This window comes from Drosophila rhopaloa, unplaced genomic scaffold, assembly GCF_018152115.1.
Source record: "Drosophila rhopaloa isolate 14029-0021.01 unplaced genomic scaffold, ASM1815211v1 contig_115, whole genome shotgun sequence".
NCBI classification, from domain to species: domain Eukaryota; kingdom Metazoa; phylum Arthropoda; class Insecta; order Diptera; family Drosophilidae; genus Drosophila; species Drosophila rhopaloa.
The window spans coordinates 11,234,348-11,254,682 of record NW_025334990.1 but is presented as its reverse complement, the minus strand read 5'-3'; the positions used below and the strand labels follow the sequence as shown (position 1 = coordinate 11,254,682).

Here is a 20,335-nt window from a genome sequence, read left to right as displayed (position 1 = left end):
CATTTGCCATTTCGTGCTCCGTTTGCAATTAGCCATAACATTCTGCCGGATAAATGCTCGCACGTAAGTACAAACATACATACAAACGTATGAATAAGTATATGTGGACAATCAAGTCAACCTCATAATGCCATTTGCCGAATTCCATTGATTGGCACCCAATCACCCCCCGACCTCAGACTTCAAAGCAATTTTCCCGTCACTCCAGCCAAAAGGTAAATATTTTATAGTCAACATAATCACATCACACATCAAAGCCCCAAAATCCGCACTGCTGCCATCAATCGAGTTGGTAAATCAGGCCATATTTATACGATTGGAAATCAAATTTTGATTTGCCAGGTGGGTTTCCGAGGTGGCGTCTCTAAACTGATGTAAAATTACTCAAGCTTAAGTAGGTGTGTTGGTCTTAGTTTAGCCTGATTGAACGCTTTCAAACGTACATTTGGGTAATTTTAATTTTTTATTTACTTCCTTTCCTTGTCAGTAATAAATTTACTAGACATTTTGGCTTTGTAAATATTTGATAACAATATGAAGGTTTTTAGATTATGAATTACTCAGTGGTACGCGATGACCCACATAATATTTAAAATATAGTAATAGAAGTTAATCAATTTTTTTACCCTCTTTAATGTTAGTTTTCGAAGATTTCTAGATTCCGTAACTTTACCAAATTTAATTCGATTCCAACGTGGCATACCTCTTAAGACTCCTGATTTGATTTTCTAAAAATCTGCATTTAAAATTTTCATTTTAACGTTGGTCAAAATTTTGACCCATTTTCATGTTGGTTATTCTTAATTTTCAATGACTTAAAAAAATATGTCCCAAAATTGGACTTCTAGATCCCATAACTTAACCAAATTTAGTCCGATTCCAAAGTGGCATACCTCTTAAGACTCGTGATTTGATTCTCTAAAAATCTGCATCTAAAATTTTCATTTTAACGTTGGTCAAAATTTTGACCCATTTTCATGTTGGTTATTTCTTAATTTCCAATGACTTAAAAATTGATGTCCCAAGATTGGACTTCTAGATCCCATCACTTTACCAAATTTAGTCCGATTCCAAAGTGGCATACCTCTTAAGACTCGTGATTCGATTCTCTAAAAATCTGCATTTAAAATTTTCATTTTAACGTTGGTCGAAATTTTGACAAATTTTCATGTTGGTTATTTCTTAATTTTCAATGACTTAAAAAAATATGTCCCAAAATTAGACTTCTAGATCCCATAACTTTACCAAATTTAGTCCGATTCCAAAGTGGCATACCTCTTAAGACTCCTGATTTGATTCTCTAAAAATCTGCATTTTAAATTTTCATTTTAACGTTGGTCGAAATTTTGACCCATTTTCATGTTGGTTATTTCTTAATTTCCAATGACTTAAAAAATGATGTCCCAAGATTGGACTTCTAGATTCCATAACTTTACCAAATTTAGTCCGATACCAAAGTGGCATACCGCTTAAGACTCGTGGTTTGATTCTCTAAAAATTTGGAAATTTCTTAATTTCCCAAGATCGGACTTTTAGATACGTGATTATTTTTTTATCCTTAAATTTATCCAAAAGTCACTCATTTTATTTTCTCATAATTTATACAATTTATTGTTAACGATATAACAGCGCACATTTACTATCATTGTTGTTCCAGGCCAAACCAGAGATTATTCGTCTGTGCAAACACCGTACCAAAAAGTGAAATATCGAATACATGAGAGATACCCATAGAAAGATTACTACTGGCCGGCGCAGGCCATCTGGTACATGAACTGGATAACAGTGCGCGTCGGACGCCCGGTCATCGAGTCCTTCAGCAGATAGGGCCTGGGGTTAATCTTGGTGGTCATGCCGGTGCCGCGGATGTCCAGATGGGCCCAGTCCACGCAGGGCACCAGGGAGTGGAGGATGGCGGCGGCCAGGCAGGAACTGGCTGGACCTCTGCCGGTGTTGCACAGGTCATAGGTGATGTTCTTGTTCACGATCTGCTTGTAGTACTTGAACAGCGGGAAACGCCAGATGCGGTCACCAGTCAGTCCTCCAGACTTGCGGAAGTTCTGCCACACCGACTTGGAGGTGGTCCACAAGCCACTGGCTCCACCGCCAACCGCATAGTTCACACCCATGGCCACAGTTCCGATGTCGATGACCAGCTTGGGCTTGAAGGTGGCCTGGGCGTAGAGCAGGGGATCGGCCATGAGCACCACCGGTGCCTTGTCCACGTTCTTGATGCCCATGGTGGTGCCGTTTAGAAGGGTCACCACATCGCCGCACTTTACGGCCATGCCGGAGGGCATGTGTTCGCACAGCGGCATCACGGCCGTGATGTTCATGGGCAGCGAAAGGGCGGCAGCCGCACGGAGCACGCCCACACAGACGGCTGCTCCGGCCATGGCACCGCGGTACATGTCCATTCCCTTCTTGGGCTTCAGGCACAGACCGCCACTGTGGAAGGTCAGCCCTTGGCCGAGCAGCAAGACGGGACGATCCTCGGGCGAGGTGCCGCAGTAGCTGCACTCCAGCAACAGGGGCGGCTCACAGGAGCCCTTGGCGATCATCAGGAAGGAGTTCAGGTTCATGTCCTCGATCCAGTCCATGGAGCGCACCTCCACGGAGACACCGCAAGGGCACAAGGCATCCACGGCGGCCTGGGCGAAGATGGAGGGGGTCATCATGTTGGCCGGGGTATCGGAGAGACGACGGGCCAGATTCTGGGATTCGGCCTTGAAGAGACCCCGCACCCAGGCATCGCGATCGCCCTTTCCGTACATGTCCAACTTGGGGGTCTGCAGGCGGTTCTTCTTCCTCTTGTTGGCATTGTACCGCCACACGGCCAAAGCGGCACCCTCGGCCGCCTGCTCTGGATACTCCATGGCGTCCACATGCACCTCGTACATCCCCTGGAGCTGCAGGGCCCGAGCACCAGTGCCCGCCGCCACGCGCACATTCTCCATGCCCTCGTCCAGCTCCTCGTTCTCGTTGTAGGAGGCACCATGTTTGCCCACTCCGACGACGGCCACCGCCTGGTACTCGCCCTCGAAGCCGCTGAAAAGCAATCCCTTGCCCACGGTGCCATCCATACCCCGTTCCCGGATCAGGGTCAGCAGCTTGCCGCCCAGTGCATCGTCCAGAGTCACGGCATTCACCGTGGCCTTGGCTGGCTTGTCGCCATCCGTGGAGTAGAGGCCCACCACCACGCCCTTGGGATCCTTGCAGGATGTCGCATAGCAGCGAAGGACGGGGGCCACAGTCTTCCTTAGATTGTGTCCACCCATCAACCGCAGACCGGCGCGCATCAAAGACACATCCTTGTATGACGGCATTTTCCAGTAGCAAAAGATATAATCAACTTTGTTGTAACACTAAGAATTTTGGGCAACGCGTGTTTTATACTAGAATATAAATAAGTAGGTCAATGAGCTCGGTAAACGCAAAATATTGGTTTGTAAAGCGTTTTTTTTGTAAATTAACACTGAGAATTTTGTGTGGATTTTCTATCGCCAGCTCATCTGTGACCCGTACGACAATCTAAAATAAACTGAACTTTTCCAGGGCTCGAGCCTGTTATTCGGCTTGACAGCCCTTTGGTCGATATCATGGATTCCTTGGATAGGTTTTTTTATGTTTAGGGGTTATATGGGTTTTGAGGAGGTTTTGTTTGTTTTTGTTTTTAAGTAGTTTATTATTTGTTAAGGTTTCGTTAAAAACAAAGTATTACTAGGTGGACATAGTTATTTCTTAATCCTTCTTATTGTTAATATTTTTACATTTACCTATCTTTCACTTTATAATTTCAAACCAAAGCTAGTTGTCCACTAATATCATTATTTCCATTTCAGCATGGATAGGTTTTTTTTATGTTTAAAGATTCACTGGGTTTTGCGAGTTTTAAAATGTTTTTAAGTAGTTTATTATTCGTTAAGGTTTCGTTTAAAAACAAAGTATTACTACATGGAAATAGTTCTTTCTTAATACTTCTTATTTTGAATATTTTTTCATTTACCTTTCTTACACTTTACAATTTGAAACCAAAGCTAGTTGCCCACTAATATCATTATTTCCATTTGAGCAACGGAGAGACTGAGCTTTAGACGGGATTCTGTCAACGGGCAAGTCCCTTTCCAGGATTATAATGCCCCTCCACGCTATTTAAATGATAATGACAAAAGTGGAGAGTGCAAGGGAAAAAAAAATCATATGAATTTCAATTAAGTAGTCAACAACCGGGTCCGGAAGCTGGGCCCTGATGCTCCGGCCAAGTGCACAGCGATAATAATAACGGCGAGTGGAAATAATTAATTTTCCAAACCAGTGAGTCAACGCTAATTAAGCTTAATTTTTGGTGTTGCATAACTAATTAAGGTGGGAACAGTCAGCGGCAGCAGGCGCAATTTACAAGGAAGATACTCGTATTATGCAAAAATGTTTCACTTTAATTCTATTTGTCTGCGGGTTGGACAATCTATAATTGGAAAGTATGCTCATGCTTATCTCTCGACTATTTGAATATGGAATTCAATTTAATGTTGCCCGAGCGCAGAAATATGCAAATCTTTTACCTCGCAACACACACACACACCCGCACACCCAGCTCAAATGTTTGCCTTTTGGCTTTGAACAAGGTGAACCGAAGGGTCGGCAGGGGGCCACAAAATCACAGGCAGCCCGAAAACTAAATTGGAAATTTGGTTATTTCTCGCCTTTGCGCTTGACCTGGCCGAAAGGCCGAGTCCCGAGCACGACAAACGACAAACTTTGTCTCCAACAACCTGGCTAACACCCACACACACACACACACCACTGCAATTCGGGGGTGGCTAACTGTGCTTGGGTTTCCTCGTTATAAAATATTTGCCCAAGTTGAATAGTTCAAAGTATTTGATTTAAAATTAACATTTGTCTTTGCGCACTCGGTTGGAATTGTGCAATGTGTTCAGAGATAAGCAAAGTTGCAATGAAATTGAAATTATTATTATTTGGATAGGATTCTCACACACCCAATTCACCTTCTATTATTGTTAAATGTTTGCAGATTTGTCTGGCTTAAACGTTCCCATGGTTTCCTTAAACCATCAAGCCCCAATGGTTAAAGCTTAAATAAACATTCAATGAATTCACAAGCTTTATGTTTTCATAAGTTTAGCTCACGAACACAATTAAATAACCAGCCAAGTTGTTTTTAATTTTAGATATTTTTTATTAAAATGTTTTTTGTCTCACTTTATTATAACTAAACGCCTAATAACTAAAGATTTTTTGCAAATTACCTTAAGTACATTAAGTCTGAAGAGAGTGCAAGACACTAAAAATCATAATCGAAATACTTTCTACTAAATTGTTCTGTGGGCAAGATGGAATTAGGGATTACAAAATAAACTGGCTTTTAAAGTACACATATATATTGCAGACATAACACGCTGAATGGATATTTCTTTTTTAGATATCGTGTAGTATATAAGCTATGGACCGATTCGAGTTAATTATGTCGATGCACGTTAGGCGAGTATTGCTTGTGATTGAGGTGTATCTAAGGATCGCTCCTATAAGTTTAGAATTGTATTCGATTAGGGCTGATTCAAATATCCGTTTCGTATGCTAGCATGTGTACAAACTCGATTTATGTGTCGTTATAGTACATTTATATTGTGTTGATCGCGATTATGTAGTTAGGCTGTTAATAAATTTATCAAAACTTAACATCACATTGCTTCTTCGATTACAATTAGGTTGCCATATTTATAATTAAGCCTTGAAAGTTCAAAGTTTGGATATATGTCTATATATGTTGTTACGCTGAAACTGATCAAGTCTAGATTTAAATAACGATATGAATGTGCGGTTCTGCGGCAGTTTTATATGTATCTCCATTGTTCAATTGTCGTATCTAACTATGGTTGGTGGCGTATCTATAGCATTACATTTAAATCGATTCAAGTGGATGAAATGCACCAATATGGGAGGAGCTGTGTCATGCGATAATACCCTAAGTCTAAGTCTAAGTCAATGAATGCATTGTAAATGCCTCGGTAAATGCATAATCCTTTAGGAAGAGTTTTCTGTTCATTTCTGAAGAAAGTATGTCTATGATGATGTCGGTGATAATAATGATTATAATGAGTTCTTGTCCGTTTTTCTTCTTGTGTCTTGTTTTCTGCGTTGGCATTATCCTCTTCGCATTCGATTTACTAAAACTGATTGGACGATGACGGCATATTGAGGGCGAAACTCTGTTCGTGATATCAGACATTGGGCTTGCGGAAAATCTCATTCGGATGCTGATTGCTACTAAAGTTCTGCCGTGTCGAGCATTGCTGTGAACGATAAAAAAAGGACATAAGAAACACACAATTAGTAAATATGACTGTGGAGGTACATATAAGCCCTAAAGTGATTGCATTTTAATTACATTTCCATTGCATCTCCCACCCAGGTGGGCAATTACCTTGCATTTGGGTCATACCACAGGTGGGGTGCCCGGATAATGACAGCTTAACTACCTTACACCGCTTTTATTATTATTTTCCTTTTGATTTGACGTTGCGGTGTCAGTTTGGACAGCCGCCCGGCTCGAAGGCTATTAAAATAATTGCCAGTCAAATCGTTTATTATGGTGTGTGTCTGCCTTCGACCCACCAGCACCACCAACACCACCATTCCGCCAACCCCATTTCACCACAAATCCACCCCCGGGGGGTTGGTCCTCATTATCACTTACCGCTTGCTTCTTTTCCCAGGACTTCATTGCTGTCTTGTACTTCTCGAACTCGTGGCACCAGTCCGAGTAGATTTTCTGATAGTCATTACTCTTGTTCGGGGGAGTGCATCTGTTCCAAAATAAACAATGTTTTGGAGAGATTATTATCTGGGTATAATTGAATATAACTTATTTTAATAATTAATTATTTTAATTTTAATTAATAATTTTTAAGACTACTTGCTCCAATTGCTTTTGTTTTCGTTTATGTTTTCATTTGTTTTATGGACTAACAAACTATTTTTCTAAACGTAAATCATTTTGTTTACCAACGTCATATTACGTCTATTTATTTTGACATATTTTATATTTAATGTGGGATTTAGAAAAGTTTCTTTATAAATTATTTTATCTAGAGAGCTTTAATGTTGAAAGAAACTATTAGCTTACCTGTGGGCATCCACCGTGATGTTGTAGCTGCACAAAAGCGAACCGCCCAAATGGCAATCGTAACGACCACCATCAGCTTCGTTCACTGAAACCACAACCAGGCCACGTTCAGTGGTCTCAATGTATTTGGTTGGTGAATAACGAATCTCGTAGCTAGAAAGAAAACCATACGATTGGTTATCTGTCATCGAAACCAAATAAATTCCACTCACCGTCCCTTGTCCTTGGAGTGATGATACCAGGTCACCTGCTCGTTCTTCAGCACTTCGGGGATTTTAACAAAACAACCCAGATGAACACTCTGCCCGTAGGTCACCACAATTTTCTTTTTCAGCACACTCGAATCGCATATGTCGCTCGTCTCGTTGGCCACATCCTGTAGAGAAAAAGTAACATTGAATATACGGTTTTATTTTTTACTTTAGGCCAATTTAAAAAATTAAAAACTTGGGTTCATATCTTACTAATAAAATATTCAACGCTCTAACTATTTAGGTCTATCTTAACACCACCCACCTGCAGTAAATCCAGCTCGTATGGTCGGCACGTATTGGCCTCCTTATCCCAGCCGCAGTAGGGATCACGGACGCAGCGGAAGCAGTTGTCGTAGCGGCGATTGCACATGGCCAGGTCGATTTGCTTGATGCGATGATCGGTGCCAATGTAGAGGCTCTTACGTGTCTGGCTGATTTCCATCACCTGGATGGCCTCGTTTGGAGCCACCTCGAAGATATCCAGCAGCTTGGACAGCGACTCGCCGTTGCGGTAGTATTGCACGATTTTGTAAATGCGACCCAGATTGGTTCCCACATAGTACACAATGTATTCCTGATTGAGGATGTCAATGCGGATTCTGAAAAAAATGTACAAATATGTATGTGAATAACATTGAATTCACATTTACACCTTTTACTTTTAAAGCGGATTATTGGATTTACTCGTGAGCCCTTAATTGTTGAGCTTGGAAAAGGAAAGCTAAAGCGCTTTCATTATAAATTAAGTATTTACAAAGTTAATCATTCTTAATATTCTAATTTGAGGGTTTTTTTATGTAATTTTAATTCTTTATTTTCAAATTTAGTTTAATCAAATTAAACCAAACATCTATTGATTTAATAAAAAACGGGAAAACCAAAGTTTGTTTTGATTTTCCTTGTATAAACAGCAACGAATATTTATTTACCAAAAAAGCATCTAGTTTTTCTTTATTTAAATTTACCGAAATCCAAAAGGGTTTAACTGATAAAATAAACGTTCAAATATCAAACCTGCAAATAGGAAAGGAATATTTTTTTCAACTCACTTGTCAACGACGAGCTTGGTGAAGACCAAATCCCTCTTATAATAGACTGGATTGTTGTGCTCGTGATTTACGGCTTTGTCCATAAGTGGATGGGATCTGATGAAATTCAGGACGGTATCGGGCAGGTTTGATGTATCGTTGACACATGTACCCGGCCGTGGTTCCGGCACCCGTGAGTTAAGCACCGGCAGCCATGCGGAATTCGATGAAGATTGCTCCTTGAATTTACCTGTGCGCGGGATGAAAAGGAAAAGAGCAAAAAACAATTGCTTAGATGAGATGGGAGGGAACGGATAAAAAGTTTGTCAAGCTCTGATGCTGAGCTGCAATTGAAGATTTAAATCTGCGACCGAAGGTGTCAGCTGGTTCTCCTCTAAGCTGTCAGCCGGTTGAGAATAAAAAATACCATCCATGTGTGTGGCCATAATCCATTCAAATGGATTTTCTAATACGATTTATGTTGCGCACGGCAACGAGTCTAACTGAACTGCGCTGAACTGAACTGAAATTACAAAACACTCAACACACAGTTGGGGGAGTGCTCTCGAATGGATAAAACAAATGTGTAGATTGCAAATAAAATTTGCCAATAAGTTGCATGTGCCATTTCCATTTCTGTTTCCAATTTCAAGTCCGTGCCACCCAATCCCAATTGCAATCCACTTGGGGGACAATGGACAAGCGGAGAAAATTGCATGTCATCGCGATGTGTGGATCGCCCCGAAAGGCGGTGGGCTTACCATTGAAGGCAGCCTGAATCTCGTTAATGTGGAAACTGCATACGGCAGATCCAATCAGGCCATTAGTGCTCGTCGTGAAAGTGGCGAAGAATCTGCTCTTGTCGGAGGGCAGTTGGTAGACCGACTGGATCTCGTTGAAATAGAATGGAAATTCGCCGGAGATGCTGCAGTTGAGGCGGGCCTTAAGGTACGTGGCCCAGTTGTGGGCCAGCAGGTTCTTGCCACCCACATCCTTCTTGCACACGCGAGCGATGCGTGAATAGACAGCCTTGCCACAGTTGATATATTCCACGGCTGTTTCACGGAAGAAGAAGTACACGTACTCCCCGATGTCAAAGGACCCAACAAAGTTTGGTTCTGAAAATAAGAGAAAGAACAATAGAATAAGTTAATAATAATAATAGTCTAGGAATTCAGTTATAATCAATATTAACGAGTTTAAAATACCACATGGTTAAAAAATTTACTTTTGAAAAACCCTAAACCCACTTTAACAGATTCAATTTTGCACTCCATGATTTGTTTCTTTTTACCCCTAGTTCATACTTACTGTCCAACCATTTGGAGTCGTATTTCAGAGTCCTCTTGAATTTATATTCCAAGCGTTTAGCCGAAGTGTTATACAGATCAGTGCGGAAAATAACCGTGTCCGCCTTGGTGAACTCCGCATTGGTGCCGGAGTACTGGAGAAAAGCAATTTACAGCCTCAGTTAGGGTCCAAGAAAGTTTTAGTTTATGCGAGCAATTTGCTTACCAGGCCGGGCAAACCACCCGGATTGCCATTCTCCACATAAATCGCCGTCGAGTTGTCCAGGGGATCGTAGGGGCACTTGGCGATGCCCAAGCCCACGCCAATCACATATTCGGAGCGCGGCAGGTGAGTCAGATTGGCCTGCAGATGGAAAAGGGTGAATAAGTGAGATGCGGCACAAAAGATTTGCCTTCGAGTGTTTGACTTTAGTTTAGTTGCTTTATCTACGAACAAATGTCAAGGGCTGAGTGAGCAACTGTTGATTGCCATCTAAAGTCAACTGTCGGTGGCAATCTTTTCATGGCAACATGAATGAAAGATGGCAAATGGCATATGGCGTATGGCGAATGGCTTCCCAATCTGGGCGACTTACATATATAACATAATCCTTGGGATTGTGGGCGTTGGTGCCGCACACATAGAGCCTATCGCCCTGCTCCATTGACTGGATGACACGCACATGGTTCTTGCAGTCGAAGATCTGTAAAATACATATCGATTATAGAGATACATAAGCACAAAGGACGAAAAAAGAAGCAATGACAATGTTGTGGGTCGGTTTTTCCAATTTATTGTGGATACGGGACATCATCTGTGTTGTCACCCAATAGCGCCGATATCGAAATAGTTTCAAGTGTGTTCCGTAATGCTACAGCGAATTTGTGGCAGAAATGTGGACAAATTGCAATAGCACGCGTCGCTGCCGAAGCTAAATCAATTGGCAACAATGCAACGAAACGCTGCAAAAATTACTACCAGCGCCAGTGGCACACAAGCAGCTTTATGATGACTTAAGCAGGATGCCCATGTGGCCCCCAAGTTGCTCGTGTGTGTGCAACATGCAACATGCTGCTGCTCCTGCCACGAATAACTTGAAATTGATTTCGAATGAAAGGATTTGCTGTCACATTATAAACGAGTTGCAACAGAAGCGTCTGCCACATTGCCAGTGGATGGGATTTCCTTGGCTTTAAACTGCAATCGAGTTACTGAAATACCTCCGCAGGGATGTGATTTATTTGTGAGTATATATATGAGTGTACATAAAGGAGCTACAGCAGCGCACAGGAATTTACGAGGAAAAGGTAAAACAATTGTGGTTTAAATATTCCTGGAAAATATGTATAAAATTCTTACGAACTCGATAGCAGATTAAAATCAAGAAAAAATGGGTTGAAATGGATTACATTTCAATATGGAAAATGTTTTTATATTTTTATACATTGTCTGCATTTTTGTAATCTATTCGCATTTCGGAGTTTAAACAACAGCGGTTACCTGCACAACAAATTTAAAGGTGAATATAATACAAGATTTGTATGAAACAAAAGAGGAGCAGTTAAATACAATGCCTTTTTTTCTTTAACTCACCTGACTTTTTCCTTTGGAAACACAGCTAACCACATCATCGCGAGTTGGCTCCAAGTTGATCACATCCCGCTGAAAAGAAAAGTAAACCAAAGATAAATTAGCTAAATATATACCGATTCGAATCGAGTTCTCCTGACCCAACGATTGTAGCCATTAACTATTACGTTAAAAGCTCACGTGCCGTGTGGGTTCTATCAATTCAAAAATTCAATTTACTGAAAAAAGCAAAAATGAAAAAATTGTATATTGCAAATGTTAAGGGGCGACTGCGTCTGCCGCATGCGGCATAAACTACAACTAGCAGTCGTCCGTGGCACCTTCAGAATGCTTTCAACTAAATTTATTTATAAATCACGTAATGTTACCCAAGCACACACGAAATATTTTCACGCACCAACCTCCATTGCCGTCGCAGCAGCCACCCACAGGGCCACCCACCCAGCGGCAACGGCCTGACAACCACCCAACCACCCATCCACCCATCCGCCCACTTGGGAGGCAGGCCGTCGCAGCAGAGCGTTCATATAAAACCAAAATCATGTATTATTTAGTTGAATTTGCATTTGGCGCATAAAGCAGCGGGAGAAGTGTGATGAGGAGCAAAGGCGCGAGAGGGAAACAGGTGCAGGAGTTGGAAGAAAACATAGAGGCGGGCATACGGGTGCACTGAGCACAAATAGGCAGAAGTGTTGAGCGCATCTTTACAAATTGAAAAACTATATTTAAAAGAATTGAACAAAGTTGAAAAGTTTAACAAGTAGTGTATAAAATGAAACAATAAAATGAAAAGGACATGAGCTAAAAACTTATGAAAAGAATCAGGTTTTAATGAGATTCTAGAGTTATGGTGTCTATCTCTTTAACATAGGGAAACAACTTGTAATATTAACTAAAGCCTTGAATTGGGATCCATCTCTCTAGCCTAAGGAAACATGTATCTTGAGTAAAAAGTCTGAGTTAAGGTTAAATAGTTTAAAAACTAATCATGTTGTTTTTAGCGACTGAAAATGCATTAGGTAAGGCCTACACAAAAAAGGCCTACAAAAGAATTCTTATTTCTTGAAAGTTTAACTGCAATGGTTCTTCCTTATTTCCTCAGTGTAACGCCCTGTGTATTAGGCCAGAACCAAATGATGCCCACGGCGAATGTATTCGCACTTAACCGCATAAAATATATTGACGTATCCTGGCTGGCGAACATGCTACAAGGAAATATAACCTCTTAGACTTTTACGATTCGGCTCGGAGATGCGTTGTATGGCTTGAATTGGTATGGCATGGAACGGAATAGAGGACGGGAGCCAAGGAGCAGCAGGAGCAAGTCAGGTGTGCGCCGCTCATAAAACAAACTTTTGCAAGTCATAAATTCATAAACAGCCCAAGACCAAGCCCAAGCCCATGCCCAAACCCAAGCCCATGCCCAAACCCAGGACACGAGGTAGCACTTCCTGTAATCGAATTGCCTCGCAAATGTTGTGGCAAGTTCGCGTATGTGGCGCTTTCCCAAAATATCTGGGCAACGCATAAACCTGAGCCTGCGGAACGGAACCAGTTCGGGGAATACGCCAGGAACATAATGTCCGGACAAGAGAGTGCATATTAAATATGTTTTTTGGCCCTTTTTTTTCGTTGAAGTTTCGTGGGGAATGGGCAGGCGCCTTTGGGTTAACTAAAATAAACATTTTTTTCTGCTGCTGCGCTGGGGGAATCGAAGATTTGTGGCTGTCGTCGTCGTTGTTGCCATTTGAAGTGCGCCTAAAAGGCTGCTAAGCCGGTGTATTGTGCTGACAACGTTTAGATGGCGCTTTATGACCACAAAAAGCTGCAAGAAGCTTAGCGGCCATTTGGAAACTATGGCAAACACACAGAAACACACAACCCTCCCACCGCCAACGTGGCGTATAATGAATTTTTAACAATATGCCACAGAGCAGCAACAGCCGCAAGCAAAGTTGCTTTACCCAAAAGCTTTTCACGACTTTTTTTTTTGTCCCGCTGTCAGTTAGATTTGTGGCTCGACCCTGGACAACCTGCCACATCCCCTTTTTGGCGACCTATGGCGACAAGAGGACTTAGCCTAAAAGCGTTCTCTAGGATTATCATATTTGAGGCATTTAGTATTATCAGTGGCGAAGTCATGGCAGCGGTACTTACATTACAATTGGACGACGAGATGTTCTGCAGGTTCACACGGAATACGCGATCCCTGGAAAAGGTAAATATATATTTAATTTTAATTCGTTGGAAGGTTTTATGGCTAATAGGATATGCTATTTAAATCTGTTACTTATTGATTAAATCTAAAACTGACTTGTTCATGTTTTGTGGGCAAGGTTTTTACATTAGTAGCCCTGATTTATTATTAACTATGTTTTAATTGAATAAAAAAACGTGTACTTACATAGCTCCCACATAAAGCGTATCCCGATCCTCGTTCATATGGAATGTCCGATAGTAAAGCTTGCCGCAGTTGAACTCCCGCACATGATCTGAAATAGGAAGAAAAAAGGAAAATATTTTCGTTAAGTAAGCTCAATATTTGCTAAAGAAATTTTCCCTAAGTGAACCGAGTTGCAGACGCCGGACACAGCGTCTAGATAGTGTCAACAAAGTTTTCATTTCCAAACAGTACGGCGGACTGTCCTGGCCACAGACAAACAGGAGCAGGAAGCCCGGTTGGGGGCCAAAGATACAGATAGATATCCCATTTCAATCAAATGACATTTTCGTGAACATTTTTTCCCTTGCAAACAGAGGAGCTTGAAAATGGTCTTGTTTATTTACATTGAAGTTTTCCGCAGAGCAAAGCATAAAATAAGCAGAGTTTAGGGCACAAAACGCCATTCCAAAACTCCCACCGAACAACAGTCATTAATTATAAGTATTGTATTATGTTAATTTCAGTGACGTCGCTTTGTCTGCAAATTGTTTGCCCATCGGGATGATGTGTATATGTGTGGTTATGTGGTTATTGCTAAATGCTGAGCACACAGTTCTTTAATTAAACTAATTTGTATTTGCCCGCCTGTCACTCATCGCTACTTCAATATCATCAGCAATTAATTTTGCCGCCAAGGAGCTGATGATGGGAGTTATGAGATGGGAAGGGCGACGGGATGCTGCGGCAGCCAAAAGTGTCAAATGTCGTTCAAGTAATATGGATGACCGAGGCATTATCCCCCTCAGTTGACGCCGGACAATGGCCAAAAGTATGACAGAGGTCAGCAAAGGAGCAAACAAAGGGCAGGACCCCAAACCAAAACCAAGCCGAACCCAACCCAAAAACCCCACCCGACTACACCAAACCAAACATAACCCAAACAGGCATCCGATTTATGCTTCTGCTCAACAATGGAATATGTAAATACGGAAAGGAAACACCCAAGACCCCACCGGCAGAAATGTAGCTATTTTTGATTTCCGATTTCGAGTGAATATTTTTTGGGCAAGGGGAAAACAACGAGCAACCTATTGGCCAACTACAATAGAAGTGCGCACATATACATTCACTCGTATGCTTGTTTGCATGCACAATTCGGATAGAATGTCCTTGCCAAACAGGAAGTCGACTTGTGTACGCTTGAAATGCTTTTGTACATATTTTTATTGTGAATGCCTGTCGAACTTTCCTGCTTTTTCTTCGAATTTTTCCCTTTGCCCTTTTTTTTATTTTTGGTACAACTTTTTCAGAGTTTTATTTTCGCATCTTAAAGCGAGCAAATCATACTCTTAAAGGCAGCAAACGAAGCATACATAAACTAATAAATAATTTGCATTTACGCAATTTAATTGACCACATTGAGTTGCGAGCTCTGCGAGTCAATATCGCCTTTGGCCTTTGAGCCAGAAAACTATAAATGTTTCATGGAGACTGCGGAAATGGTTAAATCTCTCTGGCGCACAACGATTTGCGAAATTGTTTATGGGGGCCAATTGTCATCGGCAGCCAGTAAAAACATATTGCCACGATTTCATGACTGGATTAAGCCAATAAAAATATGGCAAATATTAACATAAAATTGATGGCACTAAAGAACGTGAACTCTAGCGAATCGAGGTTATCCAATCGTTTTGTGGCACTTTATGGGACGGAGTGAAAAAAGGCTTCCAAATGAGTGGTGTGAGACAAGTAAAATCAACGAGGTTGGTCTTTTGCTTTGATAAAATATTTATATATATAAATGGATTGGACTGCTACTTAGTTTTTAAGCAGGCCTTTTATTTGTTTTTATATAAAAGTTTTTTATATGTTTTGTTTTTATTAAGCTGGTTTTAAAATGTTAAAAAGTTTGTCGATGGAAATTTTTTGAGATTTCTGGTAAACAATTTTAATTTTTAATGACCCAGTTATAAAATCTTTTGCAAAACAAAACAAAACTGCAACTCATCATTAGTGAACTTTTAAAAAAGTTTTCCATAAGTTAATTTGGAACCGATTTTTCCCACTTCGTGTTTTAATATCTGTTAGCTTATCGGCGTTATCCAAGACCCCCTTTCAAAATCCAATCCAAATCCCCCAACGTGCCTCTAAAGTTTGCCCAAAGGCAACTGTAAAAATCCTTTCAAAATTTGACATTTAAGATGTGAACTTTATTTGCTTTTAATCCAAGTCCAATCAAAATCAAATTGCATTTACGAGCTGCCTTTGAGTAACGTAAAAAAAAAACAACAAACGACAAATTTTATATTCATTTTTTTTGGCTTGGCAATTTTCTTTTGGGATTTTCACTGGAAGGAGTAGGAGAGTGCTTATGTGTATGAGCATTTATGACTCCGCCATATATGTCAATAATTTTTATGCTCTTCATAAATATGCGTTTGCCTTTTACGACCAACCCCACGTGGCAAAACGGAGCGAAAAGAGCCAAGATGAGGCAGTCAAATCAATTTCTTGAAGGGAGAAAATGACATTTCCGAAAACGTTATTATCAAATCAAATGCGAGTGGTGGCCAGAAGGGGAAGGGAAGAGGGGATTGCAATGAGCATATTGTAAATTTAATGTAGTGCCACCCACTCAACCCGCCCATTTGACCGTGTCCCAAGGCAGATATAGGTACCATATACATATATACATTTATACGCCCTTGTCAGTTGCAGGTGCACGGACCCCGGCTGACATTTACCTTTGAAATGTTAAGGTAAATTCCAAACTTGTCGCAAAACATGACACACAAACTGTAACCGGTACTCAAGGCTTTTATGTCGAATCAATACCCTAGAGCCACTTTTAAGTTTATCCTAACTGGCTAAAAACCAAAATTTCCTTTGAAAATGTTCTCTTTTCAACTCAGCATACCAAAAAAAAAATCTAGACAATAAAGAAAAAAAGGGGGAAAAAAGGTTAATCGGCCAAGATGGATATAAAATATATGCCTAATACAGTGAATATTGTGTAACTAGAATTTTAGTTCACGTTATAATATCTTTAGATAATCCATCCATATGATATGATAGAACTATAAATATCTAATCTCAAAATAATCTTATATATAGATAATAAATTATATCTCGGAAAAGGGAAATATAGACAACATTTTGCAATGGTGAACAAACCATTTTATTAATTTCCCTGCTTTGCAATGCCAAGCCAGAATATCCCAGGTGAAAATTCCCCCTTATTTCGGTGCTCTTGTTAATTATGAGAAATTCACGTCGGCTCTAAGCACTCGAAAAGCCGTCTAGACGTCTGCACCTGTGGTGCAAACTGAAACTGAAAAGAGGCGGCAGGGGTGTGGTTGAGAAAAGCCAAAGAAGAATAGGATTTTCCGGGCAGAAGGACGGGGGGTAAACCGAAATGCTTACCCAAAGTGGTTGCCATTTCATTTGCACAGAACAACAAGGAACAGCACCACACTCCTGCGTTGTCTCCTTTTGATTGTCTGTGTATATAATTAAAACGCGTATGCATGGTAAATATACTTATTGTCAGCACTGTACGATGTCTGAATGCCCAAAGGCATTCGGGCTGCAGCTTTAATATTATACTGCAGCCATGAAAAGCGCAAGGGGTCAGGAAGTTTCAGAGGGGGTGGTGTGCGAAACATTTTCAACTCAATTTAGTTCATTTTATGGCAGCAGCAATGCGCAGTGCAAGTTCATTTTGTTGCAAAATAGCAAAAATGCAAAAAACCCGGAGAGCGCACTCATAAAAAAGCATCAAAAGAGCAGTCAAAACACCACTAGACAGACCAGCAGCAACTGCAATGGCAACAGCACCCTAGTATCCTAGTATATGGCCTGGACATCGCCCAAAAGCTGCCAACAAAAACGCAACAAAATACGGATGCGGTAACTGTTTCATTTTTGGTTAAAACGAGGTGGAGGTAGAGGTAGTTCTCGGTGCAACTTCATTTGATGAGCTCCATGTGTGAGTGCGCCACATAAACGGTTTAAATAGTTTTTAAACCCCTGTTTTTATACCCTTGCTAAGTGTATTTTAAATATTAACTGATATTTAATGAGCACGAAAATTGTGAAAAAGTCGTTGGGAAGCGAAATTGCTGTGTAAATGCTGAAATAAAATGTTTAAGGAATAATGAACAAAAAAATTGTATTAATAAATATTAAACAGTTGGATAAATATTAGTTTTTAATCGAAAGCAAAAATCACTTTATTCAGTAGTTAACAAGTAATTTATTTATCCATACTATTTTGGTTAGATGTAAGATGATTTTAAGATTTATCTTTTATATTTTTTGGTTATATATTTTCAATATTTTCGCCCAACTAATTACACAAGGTTACTCTCAATAGTTGCTTGATATATTCCCTTAAATATTTACTTCATATTAAATTAAAGGTCCCCAAAAATAGTAAGTGTATTTCCACTTCGTAAGCCCTTAGCTATTTTTCCATTGATGTTTTTTTTTGTAGTTTTTGGCCCCAGCACCTTTATGGCAAATTTGCTCGACAACTAAAACATTCTGCGGCTCGCTTAATTTGCCATGAATTCAGAGCGTCCAGCTGCAAGTCTTGTTGCCACTTAAGTGCGCACAAAGCCGCAAGTTGCTTGCCATATGCAACATATTTTGGCTAGACAAAAGAGAATGCAAATTCTGGTCTTTAGCATGCTTAGCCTAAGTCAATTAAGCCAGCAGAAATGCACACACGCAGGCGAGCTGGCACTGAATGAAAATTTAATTAAATTTCACCTTAAAATGATGGGCAAATTGAAATTAACGTTAAGCGAGTTGTTTGCATCAATTTAAAATGATTGAATTATGGCAAACGACAAAATCTGTGGCCTAACTGCATTTGCAGTTGATTGATTGCATTTGGCCTGTTGCCTGTGCTAATTGCTTTTGCAACATTTTGCGACACTTTGCTATCGGCCACCGCTTCCTCTCCATTTCCCTCTGTCTGTCCTCTATACTTTCGGATTTTTTTTTCTTCACCCAGCGAGCGATAAGCGGACTTCCTCTGCTGTAATCAGCAACGCCTACATTAAGTGGGGTCTGTCAATCGAATGTTATATAACTACACATTTGCGAGGGCACTGAAAAATAAAATACAGGCCAAATTAAATTAAATTTTTTTATTAATTAAACTTAATTTTGTTTTTATGAGTTAAAAATTTCTATAATATAAATGCAAAAATTTAGTTTTTTAGAAAAACAAAATTTTATTACCGCAATAAAGTATTTTTAAATTTTTTTCTGTTAAATAATTAATAAAGAAATTTAAAATGATCATCAATTTTTACTCCTCTATAATTCAATAAAATTTGTAGGAGTGTTCAGATATTCAAGTTGGGTCAAAAATTCGTAAACGTACAAAAGATTACATTATCTTTTACTGTATTTTATAATTTGCAATAAATAAATAAACAATAATCTCAAAACAGATCTTCATTTTAAATCGAAAACCAATACTAATCGTTAACGCTAGAACAATCTTCCTGATTCCTTTGCTGACTCTAAAAACTTTATCCTCCAGATTTGAGTACTAGAAAGCCGTTTTCTCCGAATGAACTTAGCCAAGTTGTTCGAGGTGGAACGTGATTTTCCTTCCGTTCTCGCTGGCCAACTAAAACTTGGGCAAAGGGTCCGCTTTAAACACACTTTTAATGATGTTGCCGCCGCTTGTTGCTTGTTGCCTCGGCACTTGCTCGCTCCGACTCGCTGGGAAGCAATATTAAGCCCCACTTGCAGCTGGAGGTGTCGGGCATTGCATTGAAATTCAATTTCGCGGCAAACTTTCCATTGTGAGCAGCTCCACGCAGCTCCGTGCTGACATGCTTTGGGTGGTTCCCCAGGTTCTGGGCCCAATTCCAGGCTCAAAGCCAGGTAAATCCCCTCCCGAACCACCCAGCTCAACAGCAAAGGGGTGGGCTCAATGAGAGCTACTGTGTGAACAGCTTTTGACATTGTCCTGATGAAGTGGAACTCACAGCTGAAGTCCCACCCCATCTACTCCCTCTAAAAAAATATATATATAAAAGCCCCAGGGCAAGAACTGTGCTATCCCCTTTATCGCTTTTGTCGTTTTAATGGGTCAGCAGTGCGCCTACAGTTTGACAAAGACCACAAGCGAGTGCAAAGCTCTTAAAGCTGTTGCATTTAGAAAGAAATCAGACAACTCAAAGCCATTAATCCCATGCTCTAGCTCTATTTGTGGCAATAAAAACTTAAAGCAAGAGTTGAAAATAAATAAGTAATGACTGCTATAACTCTAAGCTGTAACTATCTCTTGGTAGCTTTCTGTAAAGTATTATTTACTGTCTCTTTTTAGAATACTAGCTTAGAACATAAGAGTTTATTACACTCAAATAAAGAGTATAAAGATTTCGTTTGCCCAATGGCACATGAGCAAATTCCAATTGTTTTACTCTATATTTTGGGACTTAAAAATTAAAAATCATTCTGCGAATTCCACGAATTGTGAATTGTTGTATGAATAACTGGTATGAAATGTGTGCATATTATCAGCAGAGTTAATTATTTCTCTCCTTTTTTCTGGTCAGTGGAACCCCTGTTGTTTCTGTTCAAACCCTATAGTCTTAGGAGCCTTAACCTTAGCTAC

The 20,335-nt window shown here is 40.2% G+C and overlaps 2 protein-coding genes across 6 annotated transcripts in view; both read right to left on the bottom strand.

Moving 5' to 3' along the window:
• Window positions 1-1,563: 1,563 nt before the first annotated feature.
• Window positions 1,564-3,537, bottom strand: LOC108046189 (cytosol aminopeptidase). Its single transcript, XM_017125768.2, has one exon. It carries the CDS (start codon window positions 3,324-3,326, stop codon window positions 1,743-1,745), a length of 1,584 nt encoding a protein of 527 aa, XP_016981257.1. The 5' UTR covers window positions 3,327-3,537; the 3' UTR covers window positions 1,564-1,742.
• A 1,639-nt stretch (window positions 3,538-5,176) lies between these two features.
• Window positions 5,177-20,335, bottom strand: part of LOC108046235 (semaphorin-2A) — a 37,315-nt gene continuing 22,156 nt past the window's right edge. For all 5 annotated transcript variants that reach the window (XM_044460257.1, XM_017125834.1, XM_017125832.1 and 2 more), the window contains 13 exons: window positions 13,714-13,801; window positions 13,467-13,518; window positions 11,313-11,381; window positions 10,315-10,422; window positions 9,945-10,082; window positions 9,741-9,873; window positions 9,191-9,547; window positions 8,451-8,679; window positions 7,664-8,000; window positions 7,360-7,523; window positions 7,148-7,300; window positions 6,719-6,827; window positions 5,177-6,314 (listed from right to left, as the gene is read on the bottom strand). In XM_044460257.1, coding sequence (XP_044316192.1) covers window positions 6,243-6,314; window positions 6,719-6,827; window positions 7,148-7,300; window positions 7,360-7,523; window positions 7,664-8,000; window positions 8,451-8,679; window positions 9,191-9,547; window positions 9,741-9,873; window positions 9,945-10,082; window positions 10,315-10,422; window positions 11,313-11,381; window positions 13,467-13,518; window positions 13,714-13,801 — 2,009 coding nt within the window. In that variant the 3' untranslated portion in view covers window positions 5,177-6,242. The remainder of the gene's footprint in view (window positions 6,315-6,718; window positions 6,828-7,147; window positions 7,301-7,359; window positions 7,524-7,663; window positions 8,001-8,450; window positions 8,680-9,190; window positions 9,548-9,740; window positions 9,874-9,944; window positions 10,083-10,314; window positions 10,423-11,312; window positions 11,382-13,466; window positions 13,519-13,713; window positions 13,802-20,335) is intronic.